We start from the raw sequence: 17,549 nt of genomic DNA, 5'->3' as shown, positions 1-17,549 counted from the left end.
TCTCTTTAGCTCCAACTCTGCCCCATTATTTCTCTCCTCCCTCCTCTCTCCTCTTTTTGCTCATCTCTCTCCCTCTCCTCCTCCTCCCTCCCTTTCTCTCCCCTCATCTCTTTCTCCATCTTCCCCTCCTCTCTCAATTTCTCTCCTCTCTCACTTTACTGTCTATTTTTTCTGGATGGCATCCAATGAAACTTTCCCACTTCATATCACAATCTAGTTAAATCAGATATGGCCAGGGACCTTGTGAAAATATGATATTAGTGGTGCACTCTTCCGGCCCATGAGCACAAAAAATGAGTCATTTCTAATTTTGAAATTTGTTGAATGATGTTTGAATAGAACCTTACCCTGTAGTAATAAGCCAAATATTATGATTTTTACCTAAAATATTCAACACATTTAAAGTTTGTGGCCCACTAAAATGTATAAGAATAGGAATACATAATGAACTCAATTGGAGTTTACATACCGGTATATGTTCTTCCTTGCAGTTGTCTCAAATTTGGAATATTCAAGAATCCAATTAACCCTTTGACTATCCTGAATGATTTGAAACAATTTGGATCCAAAAAAGGTTGAAAATATCAAACAAAAGGCAAGAACTGTATCTAGTTGATTGTATGCCACGTACCAAAATCATTTATTTTCTTGATTATACAAATTTTATAGGCTTAGTTGATACAAGGTAAACATAAAAAGCATTTAATGCAAATGATCAATATCAATGTTAAACATGTAAATACCAAATGTAATAAACAGTGTATAAAAAATAAGCACTATATGCTTCATAAGCATGCACATGTATATTATATTACTTATAACTATATGCTTCTACTTTGCTGGAAGATTAATAATATTTTTAGCTCGATGGCTATCGTTACTTACTTAAAGCCTCGGTCACAAATGCCATCACGAACTGCTACGAACGCCGTGCGAACGATTTTCAGACAATGGAAAAACAGAAATTTGTACAAAATTATTGTTCGTACGAACCTTTGTGACCGTAGCATTAACAACGTAGCTTTTTAAGTAATAATACTATTACTCTAGGTGTACATGAATACTGATATTCAATTTGTAAATCACATGTTGGAAAACAATTAAAATTTATAATCGAAATAAAATACATATTTTTTTCAAATAAGGTGTTCAAGAATCTTTATGCATAAATTTTAAAAAGTGTGGATGTTACACAGAGAGCTGAAGCTAATTAACATGATTTTCAAGAAAATTAAAACTGATTTTGTAAACATTTTTGACAAAGCGTATATTCATTTACTTTTACTTTTACTTTTACCTTTTCAATCCACTGCAGGATGAAGGCCCAATTTATTTATAATTCAATTAATCTATCTTTCATAAAATTTAATAATAACGTTAACAATAATATTAATTACATGTCTTGTTTACCCTGGGTTTACCCTACTACATTTACATTTCACAGATAGGACATACAAGACATACTCATGATTCCTGCAAAGTTCTACAGAATTTGATGTTGGCTGCAAAAGGGATACACTACCTTTAATAGCACACATTTAGACTACCGAGTATCATTTACTTTATCACAAAATCTCTTAACATGGTCATTGATGAGTGAGTGGTTTTCTGGTATCATTACCAGTAAAATCGTGTCTTAAGAAAGATTGGAAGAAGAAACAAAAATGTAGAAAATAAATGGATGAAAGTTATTTGAATAACAATACACATTATAGTCCTGAACTGTTCGATAACCTATCCATGATTGCAAGAAGAAAAACAAAATATAAACCAAATGATAAATGTCCAATACCAAAGAGAAATAAAAGAGAAATAAATATTTTGAAGTTTTGGATTAAAAAAAAAAGAAGCAACTACCAGAAGAATAACTCTATAGCCATAACCATCTTCATAAGTATAAGTATACAACAGTGACAGATCGTGGATTCTCTGGAAGAAGGGGGGAGGGGGCACAAGACTGGTAAACCTGTGACATGCGAATAAAAGAAACGGTAATCAGCCTATGGTTCTTCTTTTCTTTTCCCCACTTGCCCTTCACCCTTCCTGGACCTGTCATTGATAGAAGAAATTTCCACAAGATATTTAAAAGCTTGGCATCAGTATTCCGTAAATCTTTCTACACCATTGTCAATGAATACTTTACTAATTAAATGGTACCTTAAAATAAGAAGAAATAGCCTTTGGCAAAAGTACTTGGTTGTTTTATATGCAGCTGCTTTTCTGGATATTTCAAAGATGCAAGTTGTGAGAGGAGCTTGGAAGGATCACATGATGGCTTCTTTGGCTGTTGCCTGTGGATAAAGAAAGAACAGGTTATTTATTTATTTATTTAAAGGTAATTCAAAGTTTTGGGAAATTTTGAAACTTGGGTGGATAGTGAATCTTTACAATTTTGATGTATTTGGATGCCCCTGTGGATGTATTATAAGCACTAAAAAAATTAGCCCCTAAAACAATTCCGTTTTCGAGAAAAATTGAATATAAAAATTTACCGGTGCTCCCGGTAAATTTTTATAAATTTCAAATAGCGCCTATGGCCGTACAATGGTAGCTGTGACCATGAAAATCTTAGAATATGTAGTTGGGATATATAATTTCCAACAGGGATAGCTAATCGGTCGATTTTAGTCAAGAAACATTGTTTCATAGCTAAATTAATATCTTGACCTTGAGAGGGAGCTATACAACATAAAGAGTTTATTATTTATAATTTCATAACCCTAGACTCGATTTCAACCGCGAAAAAGATCAATGTACATTATAGGAACGCATATGCTTCCAATATGTTAATTTGAACCAAATTCATGTCCCCATACCAAAACTTTGTAATACCTTTAATGATTAATATCTGATATTTAGACAGGGTGACTCATTATCACCAACAATGGTTAAATAATAAATAAATAATAATAATTAAAAAATCATGAACATAAACTCATAACAGTAACAAAGAATAAGTAAGGACATGTATAAACATATATACAAACATATATATATATACTGGTTACCAGTCAGGTTTGTTTGAAATGCAATGCACATTTATGTCACATGCAGTTAACAACTAAATTGTTCCTACCCTTACAAAGCTTTTTAGTTTGTTAATTACATGAAAATTGACATGTCCAGATTTCTGTTTCTTGATAATGTGACTATTAAACTTAGGCCTACGTCTTAAAGTATTCAACAATGACCCTAATTCAACCAGTCCATCTTTAACTCTTGAATTACTAAGAACAACAACAAAAAAAACATTAAATTTACAAGATTTGTTTAATACTTTTAGATATAAGCCTTAATATATCACATTCTCATAAAACATAAATCAGGACAAATCAAGTTTCACGTATGTACATGGGCTTAAAACTTGCTTGGCCGAAAACAGGACTACCGGTAATCGTCAAGTAAAAGTGTGTTGGACAAGTGAACATTCAAAACACCAGACAACTACACCAGGGGGGTGTTTCAAAAATATTCTAAGTCAAACTTAACTCTAAGTTGGACTTAAATATTATGGAGAGCCATTTGTAGCCTTAATATAAAATATACTCAAAAGCGAAAATTCAAGTATTTCAGACTTTTTTATAAATTCCACATCAAGAACATGAAATCTCCTTGCCAATAGAAAATATGAATGATTTGAATCAAAATTTTATGCCTTTTGAAATAACTTTTACAAAATATTTTCATACATGCTAACAGTTTTCCATAATTTTGAAGTCGAACTTAGAGATAAGTTCAACTTAGGATCTTTGTGAAACACCCCCCAGATATTATCAGACATGTCACATGTCAAAGTAAAATATGAAATTGAATCTAAAATGAGTACATGTAGCTACCCAGGTATCCAGGACGAGTGGTTGGTGTATCTTTAACTTCTAGGAACGTTAAATTACCAGGGGAAGTTGAGTCAATCCGTGATTCCTGTGCCTTGAGATGCTATCACTTCCCCTCCCAAAAAAAATTCAAGGACAACTTCCTGACAAGCTTCCAACATTTTATGACCTTTTCCCCCTTCACTTCAAGACTTTCACATACATACATGTAATTAGCTTCATTTACACTACAAGCAAAAATCATACATTTTTCTCATATTCCAGTTTTTTGTAGGTAGTTGCATAGCATGACGAAAAACCAAGATCGAAAAATCCATCTCTTTGATGATTGTTTTACCCGACTGCCAAGAAAGTATTGTATGCTTGTAAATAAGTAACCAGGGAACCAACAGCTTTAAGTCCTCTCTGAGGGACTGGGTAATGAGGATTAATGCCTTATCAAAGTGCACTAGCGCATCGGCTTGATTTTGAACCCGGGACCTCATGGTTACGAGACCACTGCTCTACCAGTAAGCCATTGCGCCTCCTTGAGCAGGGGGATCTGCTCATCATGAATGACCTTCTGATTATGTGATTTCTTGGGATCATGCACAGTGCAAATTATCTGGGCTTAAAACAACACTACCATTGTTCTTTAAAGCCCCACTGCACTACTTATAGCTACTTGTGCCCTCTATATAGCAAACAATGCCTAATCGGTGCCTGTTGGTCCCCCATGATCCCCTTTTTCTTATGTTAACTGAGAGCTGATTTTTATGAGATAACCACCTGTCAGTGACCTTGCAGAGAGCTATTCCCCCTTGGCCAAACTAGTGCAGAACGGCTTTAAAGCTTATCAACACTAGTGTGGCTAGGAGGGATTAGACCACACAGCAAGGTCACTGACAGGTGGCTATCTCATCAACTCAGCTCTCAAATAACATAAGAAATAGAGGATCATGGGGGACCAACAGGCACCGATTGGGGAAGTTTTCTTTATAGAGGGAGCAAGTAGCTACAAGTAGGACAGTGGGGCTTTAATATATTATTATTTTAAAAAAAAACATTACTTTGAAGATATGCCAAGTACAATTTTTTAATGTTAAAATAGCAGTGTGTGCTGGCAGACTAAGGCTCATTTCACTTTTTTGTGTTCCAAATTTAGCCTACCCTTTGCATCTTGGTATCTGATGGCTTGCCAAAATCATCACTCTTCACTCCTCTGCATTGCAGTGGAATTACATGAAAGTGCCTTGGAATAGTTCTCCCTCCATTACCATCTTTTCTCTTTCTCCCTTTCTTTAGCTATACCTGTTCATTTCTGATGTCTATCAGTCTCTCTCTTTCTCTCTCTGTCTCTCACCCCTCCCGTTCTCATTTCCCCTCCCCCTTTCATCCTGTCAGTCTCTGTCTCACCCTGTCTCTGTTTCTGTTCATTTCTCTCTCTCCATCTCCACCCCCTCCTCTCTCTTTTTATTTGCAGGCTTTCAATATTTATACCGGTAATACATTTTACCCGACAGTATAAATTTGTATTTGCACAAGGGCATATCACTGATGGGACTACCCTCTGTATAAATATGACAACAACAACAACAACACAAACAACAAAAACAGCAACAACAATAATATTAATAATAATAACATCAGAACAAATAATAATAGTAATAATAATAATAAAAGTAATTTTCTTTCTTATGTAAATGTACACAATTCTTTGTCATGATGTAATGTGTTCCCTAATATTTTGAAGTGCCTTGAGCATTTAATTAAAATGGATAATGGCGCTATATAAATCTCATGTATCATTATTATTATTGTTATTAGTCAAACCTATCTATAGCGACCACCCAAGGGAAACACGAAAAGTGGTCATTGTAGACAGGTTTGTTTAGTACATGTTTTAATGAGAAACCATTTTCAAGGGGAAACAAAAACTGTGGTCTTTGTAGACGGGTGGTCACTAAAGCAGGTTCGACATTCATAACAATAATAATAATAGCCTCTTGTCTCTTACCACATGCCCCTGGATGGTTTCTGTCCAGTCTTCTTTGGCTATCTTTGGAATGACATCAAGCAGGACCTTCTTGCCGTTAGCAGCATTCATTGCAAAGGTCTTCATCACAACATCAAGAGATACCTGACAATAACATTTTAGAGAGTAAATAACTGTCAAAATAGGCAGATTAAAGCTAATCTCGAGGTCTGGTATGGGAATCTTATGTCAAGAGAACATGGCTATAATTCATTCTGAATTGTTGGTCGGATCCTGCAGTAGATCGATTGCCTATGTGAATCACATGGCTAGCAGTTCGAGCCCCGCTGCGGCACTAATATCCTTTGGCAAGATATTAATCTATATTTACCACACTCAACCCAGGTGATGTGAATGCGTACTTGACTTCTTGGTAGGAAGAAATTCCTTGAATGCTTGAGCGACTTCTCATGGTAGCTTGGCTAAAGGCGGAGTTATATTATGATTGCAGGGCTCTCAGGGAGAACCCTATTAATACTGATGTGGCTACCCTTGTTAAAAAAGACGTAGTATAATGTATTATGTAGAGGTGTCGTGGTCGAGTGGATATGTCACCAGAATGTGGATCTCAAGGTCCGCGATTCAAGTCCTGCCGTGGCAGTAATGTCCTTTGGCAAGACATTATCCTACTTTTGCCACACTCAACCCAAGTGAGGTAAATGGGTACCTACATGTATTAGGATTATTCCTTGAAATGCACTGTGCACTGATAACGGCTGCCGGAGCTAAAGCAAGGGTAATGATCTCCAAAGCTCTTTGGAAGCGCATAGAGACTTTGTATCATAATGTGTTATGCGCTTTACAAGATTGAACTTTTATTATTATTATTATTATTTCACCATCACCATTCTGCTCTGAACACAAAGCTCAAAATACCGGGGGCGGTGGGCAATTTGCCCCCGTGAGCTTCATAATCGCCTCCGTCAGATTGCTCATGGGGGCGATTGCAAAATTAAAAATCGCCCCCGTAGAATTATAGGATAAAGATTATCGTTTCTGCTATAACTTTCACACAATATTGAGTTTCAACTTTCAAACCTCAAACCAATGAAATGGAACTATTGAAATTAGGTTAGCGTGCAGGATTTCTCGCCCAAATTTTTCGGTGTCTAGTGGCTGCCATATTAGTTGTAAACAAATGAACGCTTTTTCGCCGCAAGATTGCGCTATATCTTCCATCTTCACATCTCTTGGAGTATTATAGATACAAACAGCGGAAGCTCGCAGTGCACAGCGGCCGTCAGCAGTGGCTATACTAGCTGCACCGGTAGTATACTGGTGTGCATGCTGCCGCCCCATATCTGCTGGAGCTAGATAGAGGCGATCATGCAAGGACCAAAACGTGGAGAAGTATTTCGTGAATCCTCTGAAATCTGGTGATTCCAAAGACCAGCAAATAATGAACCTCGACCAGTAAATCAACCGAAAGCTAAATTTAGTAAAAGGAAACCAGTTGGCGAGGAGGCGCCTGTACGGGCTTGGACCAGAAATGCTGATAATGATGAAATAGCAAAGAATTTAGGAGTATCATGGGTACCACCAATTGAAATGAAATTTGTATTAAAAAAAGAGTCCCTGTCAGTTCTCTTTTTTTTGGGGAAGAGCCCCATGGACAAAAAATTAATTTGAGCCCTGTCTGAACATATATTACATAGAATTCCACCATGCTCTCTCCACTCACCGATTCTTCCGACTCTCTCCAGCTGTCGTAGTCCGTTGGCAAGGCGATGGCGGCGTAACACAGACCCTGCTCCTTGGCCAGGATAACCTCCGGTACGGTGGTCATGTTGATCACGTCTCCGCCCAGGATGCGGTACATCTTGCTCTCGGCCCGCGAGGAGAAGCGGGGCCCCTCCATGGTGACCACGGTGCCCTTTTCGTGGCACGTTAGACCCAGCGACTTGACTGATGCAATGAGATGCTGTAGATAGGCAAATCAATAATAATGTTCAATAAGTAGGTATTACAAGTACTGATGGATATGCATCTGAAATCATTAGTATGTCTGATCAAAGAGATGTAATCAAATAATTTCATAAAATTCAATAAAATCATTGATACCATGCAGATATTAATCACATTTTTAATCCAAATGTCTTTAGAAGTATAAAATGTCATAAAAAACATAAAAAATGATTTTGATTAACCCTGAACTTCATGGTTTGGCCATCTCACATAATGTATTAGTAAATCATAGAAAAATAGAATTCAACTACATGTGAATAAAACAAAACACTCATTACTCCGCCCAATCTATTCTTAAATAAAACATTGTGACCAAAAATTTGACTCTTTGAAATAAAATGCTAATGTCTTGAGATTTGTACAAATTATGGAGCCTGCAAATAGGACACTTGGAAGTGGAGAGGTTAGCTGACGCTAGCTCTGGTAATTTCCAACAGAAATCTGGTAAGCACAAGGAGCAGGAATACCAAAAATTGAATCACATTTTTATCAAATTCTAAAGCAAATCCATAAAAAAACTCCAAAAAAAAAAAAATTATTTTCTTTTCCCACTGGATGAACAATCTTCACGCTTCTCACCTCTCTGGTTCTTTCACAGAAAGGGGAATGCATGGCGATATGAGAGATGCCCTTAGGACTGCCTTCCTCTCCGTCATAGTAGGTCTGGATCCTCTTGTAGGTCCTGTCGATGAACTGGTCCGGGACCACGATGTGACCAGGAGCGATCTGCTCCTGGAGGGACCCGCAGGCTGTCGTCACCACCAGGTGGGTGCAACCCTCCTGCTTCAGGGCATACACGTTGGCGCGGAAGTTGATCTTGGAAGGCATGATGTCGTGCTTGCGTCCGTGTCTGTTTGGATGAAAGAACAGAGAATCACTTTTTGTTGTTGTAAGAAAAACTGCAAATGGCATTTGTTTCACTCACACACAGTGCATACTGGTACTCATATTTCATTTAACTATCAAACCTGCTTTAGTGACCACCTGTCTACAAAGACCACATTTTTTGTTTCCCTTGAAAATGGTTTCTCATTAAAACATGTACTAAAGGAACCTGTCTACAAAAAAATGCTGGTACCCGTCTTCAAAGACCACTTTTTGTGTTTCCCTTGGGCAGTCAATGTTTTACTGTACATGTGTAAACATTACTCACTTCACTGTGGCACTTACACTGACACACAGCACATCATCATCCTGGGGACAGCTTCTAGGAGCTGCTGAAAGGGACTATTATTTTAAGGTTCAAGGCACAAGTACAACGAAGTACATGTAGCTAATACTGATGTTTGACTTACTGTACACAACTATCAAGATGGCAAATAATTGTATGCCACTTTACATAGCAGGGTTTTTTGCTCTTCCTAGGAAAACAAATTCCATGACTTTTCATGATTATTAAATGGAAAACAAAAATATCCTTGAATTTTTTTTCTTCTGGATAATGGAAAGAAAATCTTCTCTCAAAATAGAAAACCATTATAGAATTATATTCCTGTAGGAAAATAATCATTAAAATTAAGTCACTTGATTATAAACAAAAAAGAAACATATTAAACGTTGCATTAGAATCCAGCAATTGGCACATGTACGCTTGAATCAATTTCACTTCTATACTTTCCTCATTGCAATACTGAAATAATATGCTTCCAGCTAGCACTGTAGATGGATCAGCAATTTCCATTGTTTTTTAACTGTTTCAAAAAAATCAATTTTTCCTCTTCATTTTTCAGGTCGGTAATTCATAAGTCATGTTTATTTAACAAAAATATAGAAAATTCTTAAGATCTTTTAAGTTTCAACTCTATTAGGAGATGTTTTTGACCTAAACATCCTGGGTGCTTTAAAAATGCAAGTTTTGTTCAGTTAATGTTTTTATGCATTCAGAGCGTACAGCAAAGGCATACCCATAAATGTGACTAACTGCCTGCTTTGCACACATCAATTGGATAAATTGATTGTAATGGTAATGCTAACTGTTTTATTCAAAATTCATTCGAAGCCAGATGGCTGAATTGCAGAATTTTGTATGTTGCATAAAAACAGAAATAATTGTACAAACATAAATTAACTACAGTAAAATTATCCATCAAATCGTATTAAAACATATCACACAGTGAATGAATTTTCTAAATAAATCAGTGCACACCTCTACATACAAATTAATAAAATTCTAATGTTTACCTTGCAAGAAGAACACAGTCCACTCCCTCAATCTGTCCGATGGTAAGTGCGTCAGAGGGCTGAAGGATTTGAAAACACATATGGTTAGAAGATAAATGTGATACGCCACAGAAAAGAAGATAAATTCTTGTTTAAAGGCATCGACTTCAAACACCAGCAAATTCAACCCATGTAATTCCCTAAACATCAGCAGCTGTCAAACTGCATCAGGCTTGAGAAAATTTGTGGTCAATCTATGATCAATTGCTCCCCTTTCCCCTCTCCCCCCCCCCCCCCCCCCCCCCCCCCCCCCCCCCCTCCTCTGAAAAAGAAAAAAAAAGAAGAAAAGAATGAAGAAACACCTCCCTCCCTCCAAAATAAATTCAATAAAAAATGAATAAAGGAACAAACAACATTCTAGGTATCTGGTACATAAATATACCAAGAGGACTATAGAGACTTTTCTCTGTTCTATAAATATAATGATAATTTTTTGTTGTACCTTTCCATAGGGTGTGTCAACAAACTTCTCATGTCTGGAATGAAGAATATCAGGATCGTCCAGCCCTGATCCTCCAATGATTCCAATCTGAGGAAAAAACACAGTAACAGAGAATTATGAAAGAGAAAAAATAGCAACATGTATGATCAAGAATAAAATTTATTTGATTTAATTGACAATGATTATACCGGGGGGGGGGGGGGGGGGGGGGTACACAATAAGACGTAGCCTACTGGTGTGTGCTGCTCTAATGGGTCACTTTTTCACAAAAAAAATACATAAACATGGGTCCCATTTTTCGAGTAATTGCAATGTGAAAAATGAGCTTTACTTCGAGAAAATTCTTCAAGTGACCCTTTAAAATGGGCAATGGTAAAGTAATATTAGGGAAAATGCAATTATTTAAATGAATTTGTATTAAACAAGATTGACAATGATACCAAGAAATAAGAGATGCAATATACTTCCAAATATGTGTAGATTATACAACAGAAGTACTTGTAAAATATAATTGTGAGTATTTCATTACATGGCCGGTGAATCAGTTTTGTTCTTGAGATGGGTACCCCCCGGATATTTTCATTTGATAGTTTATAAAAATACACCAATATATTATTCTTAGAAAAATACAATGTAATGAAATTTGTGTCCAATGTTTTGAATAAAGTTGAATAATCAAATGACAAAACTTCAACATTCTAAATATTAAAACACATGTTTTAAACTAGACCTACATGTATTCATTTTACACATTTGAAGATAGAATTTATCTCGAAGGCAATATGGGTCTAAAAAATAAAGAATACACTTCGAACTATGGCTTGCCTGCTGTGGCAGATTACCCATCCCTTCAAGGATTTTACAATATGTAAAGAAACGCGTACATGTATAATCAGTTTATAAAAGTGGGAAAAGCCTAAATATAAACATGGCATATTTTCAAAAGATTTTCTAACTGTAAAGAAATGATAACTTCCTGTTTAAGTGAATGTGTAGAAAATCATAGCTGGAGGATTTATTGTCCTATCTTGCTAGCCATAGTCTACCCAATAAATGACATGTGATAGCGCTGCCCATCGACTAAATAGTTATGACAGAGATGTGACGGTGTCGGAGTCGTCATAACTCCTTAGTCAGGAAGTTGTCCTTGATGTTAGCAAAGAGGGCTCCGTGAAACACGTAGCGGACAAGTAGCTCACTAACGCTGATTTAGTCAAGAAGTTAGACTTATGACAGTTTCTAGGAACGGGCCCCTGCTGAGTATCCTCATAAAAGGAGAGTAAATGGAAAGCCATGCGTGCATCAAATACCCCTTTCAAACTGGCCTGATTTTCATCAGATGCATCCGGACGCATCCGATGAAACAGCCACTATTTTTATTTTTTATTTTTTATTTTGATAAGGTTTTATTCGAATATTCAACAATACAACTGGAGGCTGATACAAGTGAATTTACAAGGTAAAAATAATTCCATAGACATAAAAATATAATTATATGCTTTAACACTTTTAAATGAATCCAGATATAAACAGTACATAGTAAATAAATCATAAATAATGAAAACAATAATAATATTGAGTTCGGTTTGCATACTTGGATATGAAATAAATAGAAATTCAAAGGGTGTAAGGTTAGGTATACAGTTTGAGAGTCGGAGCAGGACATTTTGATAATGTATTAAGAAAAAAATTATTATTGATCATTAAAAAATTGAAATTAAATGATTAAACTGTAATATTTACATGAAGTATATATACAAAATAATTCAATAAAATACAATTATTAAATATTGTTATGTATGATCTTCATGAATACGTGATGTAAAACCCGGCTTGAAAACATAAAATTACATTTATTAAATTAAATTTATTGAAATAACTATAGATAGATAGATAGATAGATAATTTATTGGTCCATATTCAAAAACATAGAAAATTGGCCTCCACTGGCAGCACATAAACATAATACAAAGTAGTTACAAAATAATTGATATGTCACATAATGTACATAAATTCACACCAGATCATGACATTAACAAAAAGCATAAGTATAAATTACATAGTAATAGGGAAAACTTAAGAAAGAAGTCGACATTCAAAGATTGAGAAGTGAGAAAAAAGTCGTAAGGAGACTGAGGAGCAAAAAATAGTAATAAGAGAGAGAGGGGAGAGGGGGAAAGAGACAGAGAGGGAGGGGAGAGATAGAGAGATAGAGAGATAGAGGGAGAGAGAGAGAAAGATAGGAACGAAAGGTGGACGTAAGGAGAGAAGAGGGTATAAATAGAGGGAGGGGAAAGAAAAGGAAAGGAAGGGGAACTCGTCCATACACGACACATGTAACTGTCTATCTGAGAGGTAATAGACCAGTTTCGCAGCGTATCCACGTTGAATGCGCAGGTCCCCGCGAAGTGCGCGGACACGAATGACTCCTCCCACCCGCCAGGAACAATCGTATTCCAACAGGCAGAATGCGAGTTGCACACGAAAGATGCTACCAGGCTGGCAATACATTAGAGCTCGCCCAACCTAGCAACAACCAACGTACGCAACTCACACCCCGCCCACCAAAGCACAACCACTCCCAACGGTGAATGGAGCCACCCGCATCCAGGCACCCCGACAAAGACCCACGCACCCAACCCGAACCCACTGCGAAACTGGTCCATTATGTTGCACATTTTAAAAAACCGGCTTTATGATACTAATTATGCGTAAAAACAGAGCAGAGGCAAGATTGAACGGTGGGTCAATTGGCAGGTGTTAGAGTTACAAGGAAAATATAAATATATAACTGGCTAACTGGCTGGCAAGAGACTTTCAAAAGGGTCATCGCTTGACATTAGCATTGAACATATGAATGACATTCGGTACAAAGGATTGTCTGTAACGACAGCGGTTGCTCCTCGGTACGCGTAGGCGAATACCTGAGTGGTTGAATCCAAGAAAATGATGTAATGGATGTGATGGGTCATTCATTATTGTGTGAACTTTAAGTAACATACGTTTTTCATACACAGTACTGATAGGGGGAAGATCTGAATAAATTAACCGCTGGGCAATTTTCCTGGGTCTATCTAACTTTCTCCGATTTTGTTTTGAAAGATTACCAAAAGTGCACAAAAAATTGAATGTCAGGATACTCTGTATAAGAGATTGGTAGAAGAGAACTAGAATCCTATTATCCACATGAAATTCCTTTAGTTTCCTTAGAAAGTATAACCTTTGACTCGCCTTGCCTGCTACGATTTGGGTGTTCCTATTCCAGTTAAGTTTATTATCAACAGTTGTTCCCAAGTACTTATATTCAGAAACTCGCTCAATGCTTTGATCATGGATAACCAACGAGTCAAGAGGCTGAGAGGAACGACGAAAGTCAAATACCATTTCCTTGGTCTTTTTTACGTTAAGAACTAGATGGTGCCGATCGCACCAGTTTACAAATTGATCAACTTCTCTAACATATGGGCTGGAATCTCCTTGAAGGAAACCAGTTATCACAGTGTCGTCTGCGTACTTAATTATTGAACAATTATTATTGGTGATGGTATAGTCACTAATATAGAGCGAGAAGAGAATTGGTGAAATTACACAGCCTTGAGGAGCACCTAGATTCAGACATTTGATGATAGAGTTCAGATTATTACACTTAACCCATTGTGGTCTGTCTACAAGGAAATTATGGATAATCCTAACTAGACATGGTTTGGCATTCATATTAAGTAGCTTATCTATCAGTATGTAAGGAACAATCGTATTAAAGGCACTTGAGAAATCTATGAACACAGACCTAGCGTAAGACCTAGGAGTATCCAAATGTTTATACAGACCCTGTAAAAAAACAAGTACTGCGTCTTCTACACCTCTATTGTTCTGATATGCAAATTGAGTCTTGTCAAAAATATTAACCTGATGGTTTCTAAGGTGTTTTAACAATAACCGTTCAAAACATTTCATAGGATTGCATGTAAGGGCTACTGGTCTATACTGATTCAGTTCACTAGGGTTTTTCATCTTAGGAACTGGAATAATAATCGAGGATTTCCAAAGACGAGGGATCCTACCAGCATTCATGATCAATTGGTAAATACGTGTAAAAACATAGGCAAGTTGTTGACTACACATGTTCAAAACCTTATTAGAAATGTGGTCTGGACCAGATGCTTTGTTTACATTTGTCTTCGCAAATACATTTCGAACTTCATGTTCACTAAAGACAATTACCTTATTTGAATCAATTACAATATTTGACAGCCTATCTATTATTACATCATTCTCTGTAGAAAAGTCATGAACATCGAATCGGGCATAGAATTCACTAAGACTATCAACAAAATCCTGTTTACAATCCATTACTCTCCTATTAGTGTCCTTATAACCGGTCATTGTTTGCATTTGCTGCCATGCAGCTCGTGGGTTGTTTTCATTAAAGTTCCTTTCCAGTTTTCTTTTATACAGCACTTTAGCTTTCGCGACTTGCCGGTTGATTTCTTTCTGTATCTCCTTAACACGTGACTTCTCTCCTGAAAGAAAAGCTTCGCGTTTCCGTTTCAATAACACCTTCAGTTCCTGAGTAATCCATGGCTTGTTGTTTGGATATGACTTTACATCTTTAAGAGGAATCGAAGATTCAACGCAGAAGTTGACGTACTCGGATATAACTGTAGCTGCTTCGTCTATCGACTCAGCTGAATCTACGAAGGTGTCCCAATCTGTGCAATCGAAGCTAGCACGCAGTTCCTCTATGGCTTCGGAGCTCCACACACGCCGTTTCCTGGCAACCGGTTTGCTGCTTTTCAGCTTCTGTCGGTACGACGGGAGGAGAAAAATGTTGTTGTGGTCGGAGTTACCCAACTGTGGACAGGACTTCGATGTGAATGCGTTCGGAATGTTGCAGTAACATAAATCAAGGGTGGCATCGTTACGTGTAGTCTGTTGAACAAATTGATTGTAGGTCGGAAGCACCTCATCCAATTTGCATTGATTAAAGTCACCCAAAATAATCTTAGCTGAATCCGGTGATAGTGCCTCGAGTTCATTGACCTTTGAGGCGATGAATTGACTGGCGATATCAACATTAGCATGTGGCGGAATGTATGCAACTAATACGAAAATCCTGTTAATCTCCCTCGGCAAGTAAAAAGGTCGAAGCCCAACAACTAGTAGTTCGTAGTCGGGTGTACAAAACTTCTCTCTCACAGTCCAGTTATTGCACCACTTATGATTAACAAAGACACAAACACCACCTCCACGGGATTTACCTGATTCTGAAGTTCTGTCCCCTCTTATAATTTCGTAATCTCCAATGTCTATGGCGCTGTCCGGGATATTCTCGTGGAGCCATGTTTCCGTAAAGCACAGAAGGCACGATTCTCTATACTCATGAAGAAAACGTATATTTGCACGGAGTTCGTCAATTTTGTTGGGTAGGGATCTGACATTACCAAAAACGATAGAAGGCAACGGTGGTTTAAATCCTCGTTTCCTCACTCGCTGTCGAACCCCACCTTTCTTTCCTCTTTTCCGTGGTAGAATTTCACGCGGGAAATCGGCGAAACCACGTGGTTTGCTACCCGGGGCCTGGGCGGGCCGGTAGCTCAACAGTTCGGTACGCGTGTAAGTAATGGAACCTTGAGCATGTTGGGCGTGGTCCTGACAGTGAACATTCGTAAAAAGCCGTGAAATTAGTAGAATTGTTAAAAATATCCGGATCAGTAATGAAGAAACACATGTAGAAGGCATGATGACACAATGACAATAGCGAAAAACAGACAAAAGTACGACGAAATCAGGAAAAATAAACCGAAAAGATGAGAACATAAAAAAACCAGAATGCTACAGAGGAGAAAAAGCCGATTAAATAGCTGATGAAAAGAAGAGAAATATGCGATTAAATTCTCATTCTATCGGTGTGACACCAATGAAACAGCCACTGTGACCCGGCCCCCCCACTCAGTGTTATTTAGGGTACGCATATGCTCGTTCCCTCTTTTTGAAAGCACCCCCTATCTGAGGACTGCCAACATTTCCGAACCCCCCTTTCGCAGGCTTTTTGCGGGCTTTTCCTGCCTTGGAGACCCCCATAAAACATGGAAAATGCTCAGTGTACCCCCCTAAATTCGGAATAATTTCTCAGGAGTCCAAAGAGACGAGAGAAAAAAAAGAAAAAACACCCCCTTTTTAAAGAAATCACCGGGTGAAAAGTTATTAGGGGTCTACACCCCTTTTTTTACAATTCTCGGGCCGGACTTTGTCGCACGAAAAGTACCCCTTTACCGGACATTTCGGTAACACGCATGGGGTCATTCCGACTCCGGAGTGGGGGGGCCGGACACTGTGAATGCGTTCTGGAGAAACCAGCGATTAAAACACCAATGAAAATGGCCTAATGTCGCAGCGTACGCGCGCTTTATCGTAAACTGCTCTGTTTTTTAACGTTTTGTTGAACATGCTGCATGCCAGCTAGATGGGGCACAGGCTTAATAATTACGTGATAATTCTTCACCTCCGGCAAGGACTTGCCACAGCGAGTGAATTTCACATGCATTATGATAGCGACAGCAGGGAAAGCGGCGGTTTCACCTTCGGCTTCGGGTCTAGATCTAGTTTACATAAGGAAAATTCAATCAGGACTTTCATAGGTGTGACTCCAATAGAAGCCAGTTTGAAAGCAGTAAAAGTCAAACTACGCCCGATTAAAAGTACTAGACTCTATTATATTAATGATCACACCATGTTCATGTTTACTATCCTACACTCAACTCCAGGGAGCTGGGAGCTCCGCCGCCTAAGGCTTCGGCGGCGGAGCTCCCTTGAGTTACCCTACACAGTCCCAAGTATATTATTAATTTCAGCGATGTTTTTTTATATTGTTAATTGTTTGGATTTCACCAATCAAATTTGTGACAACAATTTAAACACAGCATGCACAGGGCTTCCTTATTACCAAGAAAATATCTATCTATACTACACTTACCTTCACAGCACTCATTTTAACGTAGATAAGACCGTCAATCTTTAGAATTCTAGAAAATATTCCGGTACATCTACCTCGCTATGGTCGGCCACTACCTCGCTA

General features: G+C 37.7%; 1 protein-coding gene across 1 annotated transcript; it reads right to left on the bottom strand.

The window, feature by feature from the left end:
- Nucleotides 1-1,427: 1,427 nt before the first annotated feature.
- On the bottom strand, nt 1,428-17,536 carry LOC580214 (S-methyl-5'-thioadenosine phosphorylase). The gene is made up of 7 exons (XM_780287.4): nt 17,448-17,536; nt 10,475-10,561; nt 9,994-10,052; nt 8,392-8,662; nt 7,529-7,768; nt 5,830-5,952; nt 1,428-2,291 (listed from the first exon to the last, which is right to left on the bottom strand). Exons 1-7 carry the CDS (start codon nt 17,460-17,462, stop codon nt 2,265-2,267), a joined length of 822 nt encoding a protein of 273 aa, XP_785380.2. The 5' UTR covers nt 17,463-17,536; the 3' UTR covers nt 1,428-2,264.
- Between the last annotated feature and the right edge of the window lie 13 nt (nt 17,537-17,549).

The sequence above is a fragment of the Strongylocentrotus purpuratus genome, unplaced genomic scaffold (assembly GCF_000002235.5).
Source record: "Strongylocentrotus purpuratus isolate Spur 01 unplaced genomic scaffold, Spur_5.0 spur5_scaffold_3, whole genome shotgun sequence".
Classification (NCBI taxonomy): domain Eukaryota; kingdom Metazoa; phylum Echinodermata; class Echinoidea; order Camarodonta; family Strongylocentrotidae; genus Strongylocentrotus; species Strongylocentrotus purpuratus.
This window is presented reverse-complemented; position numbering and strand designations above follow the sequence as displayed.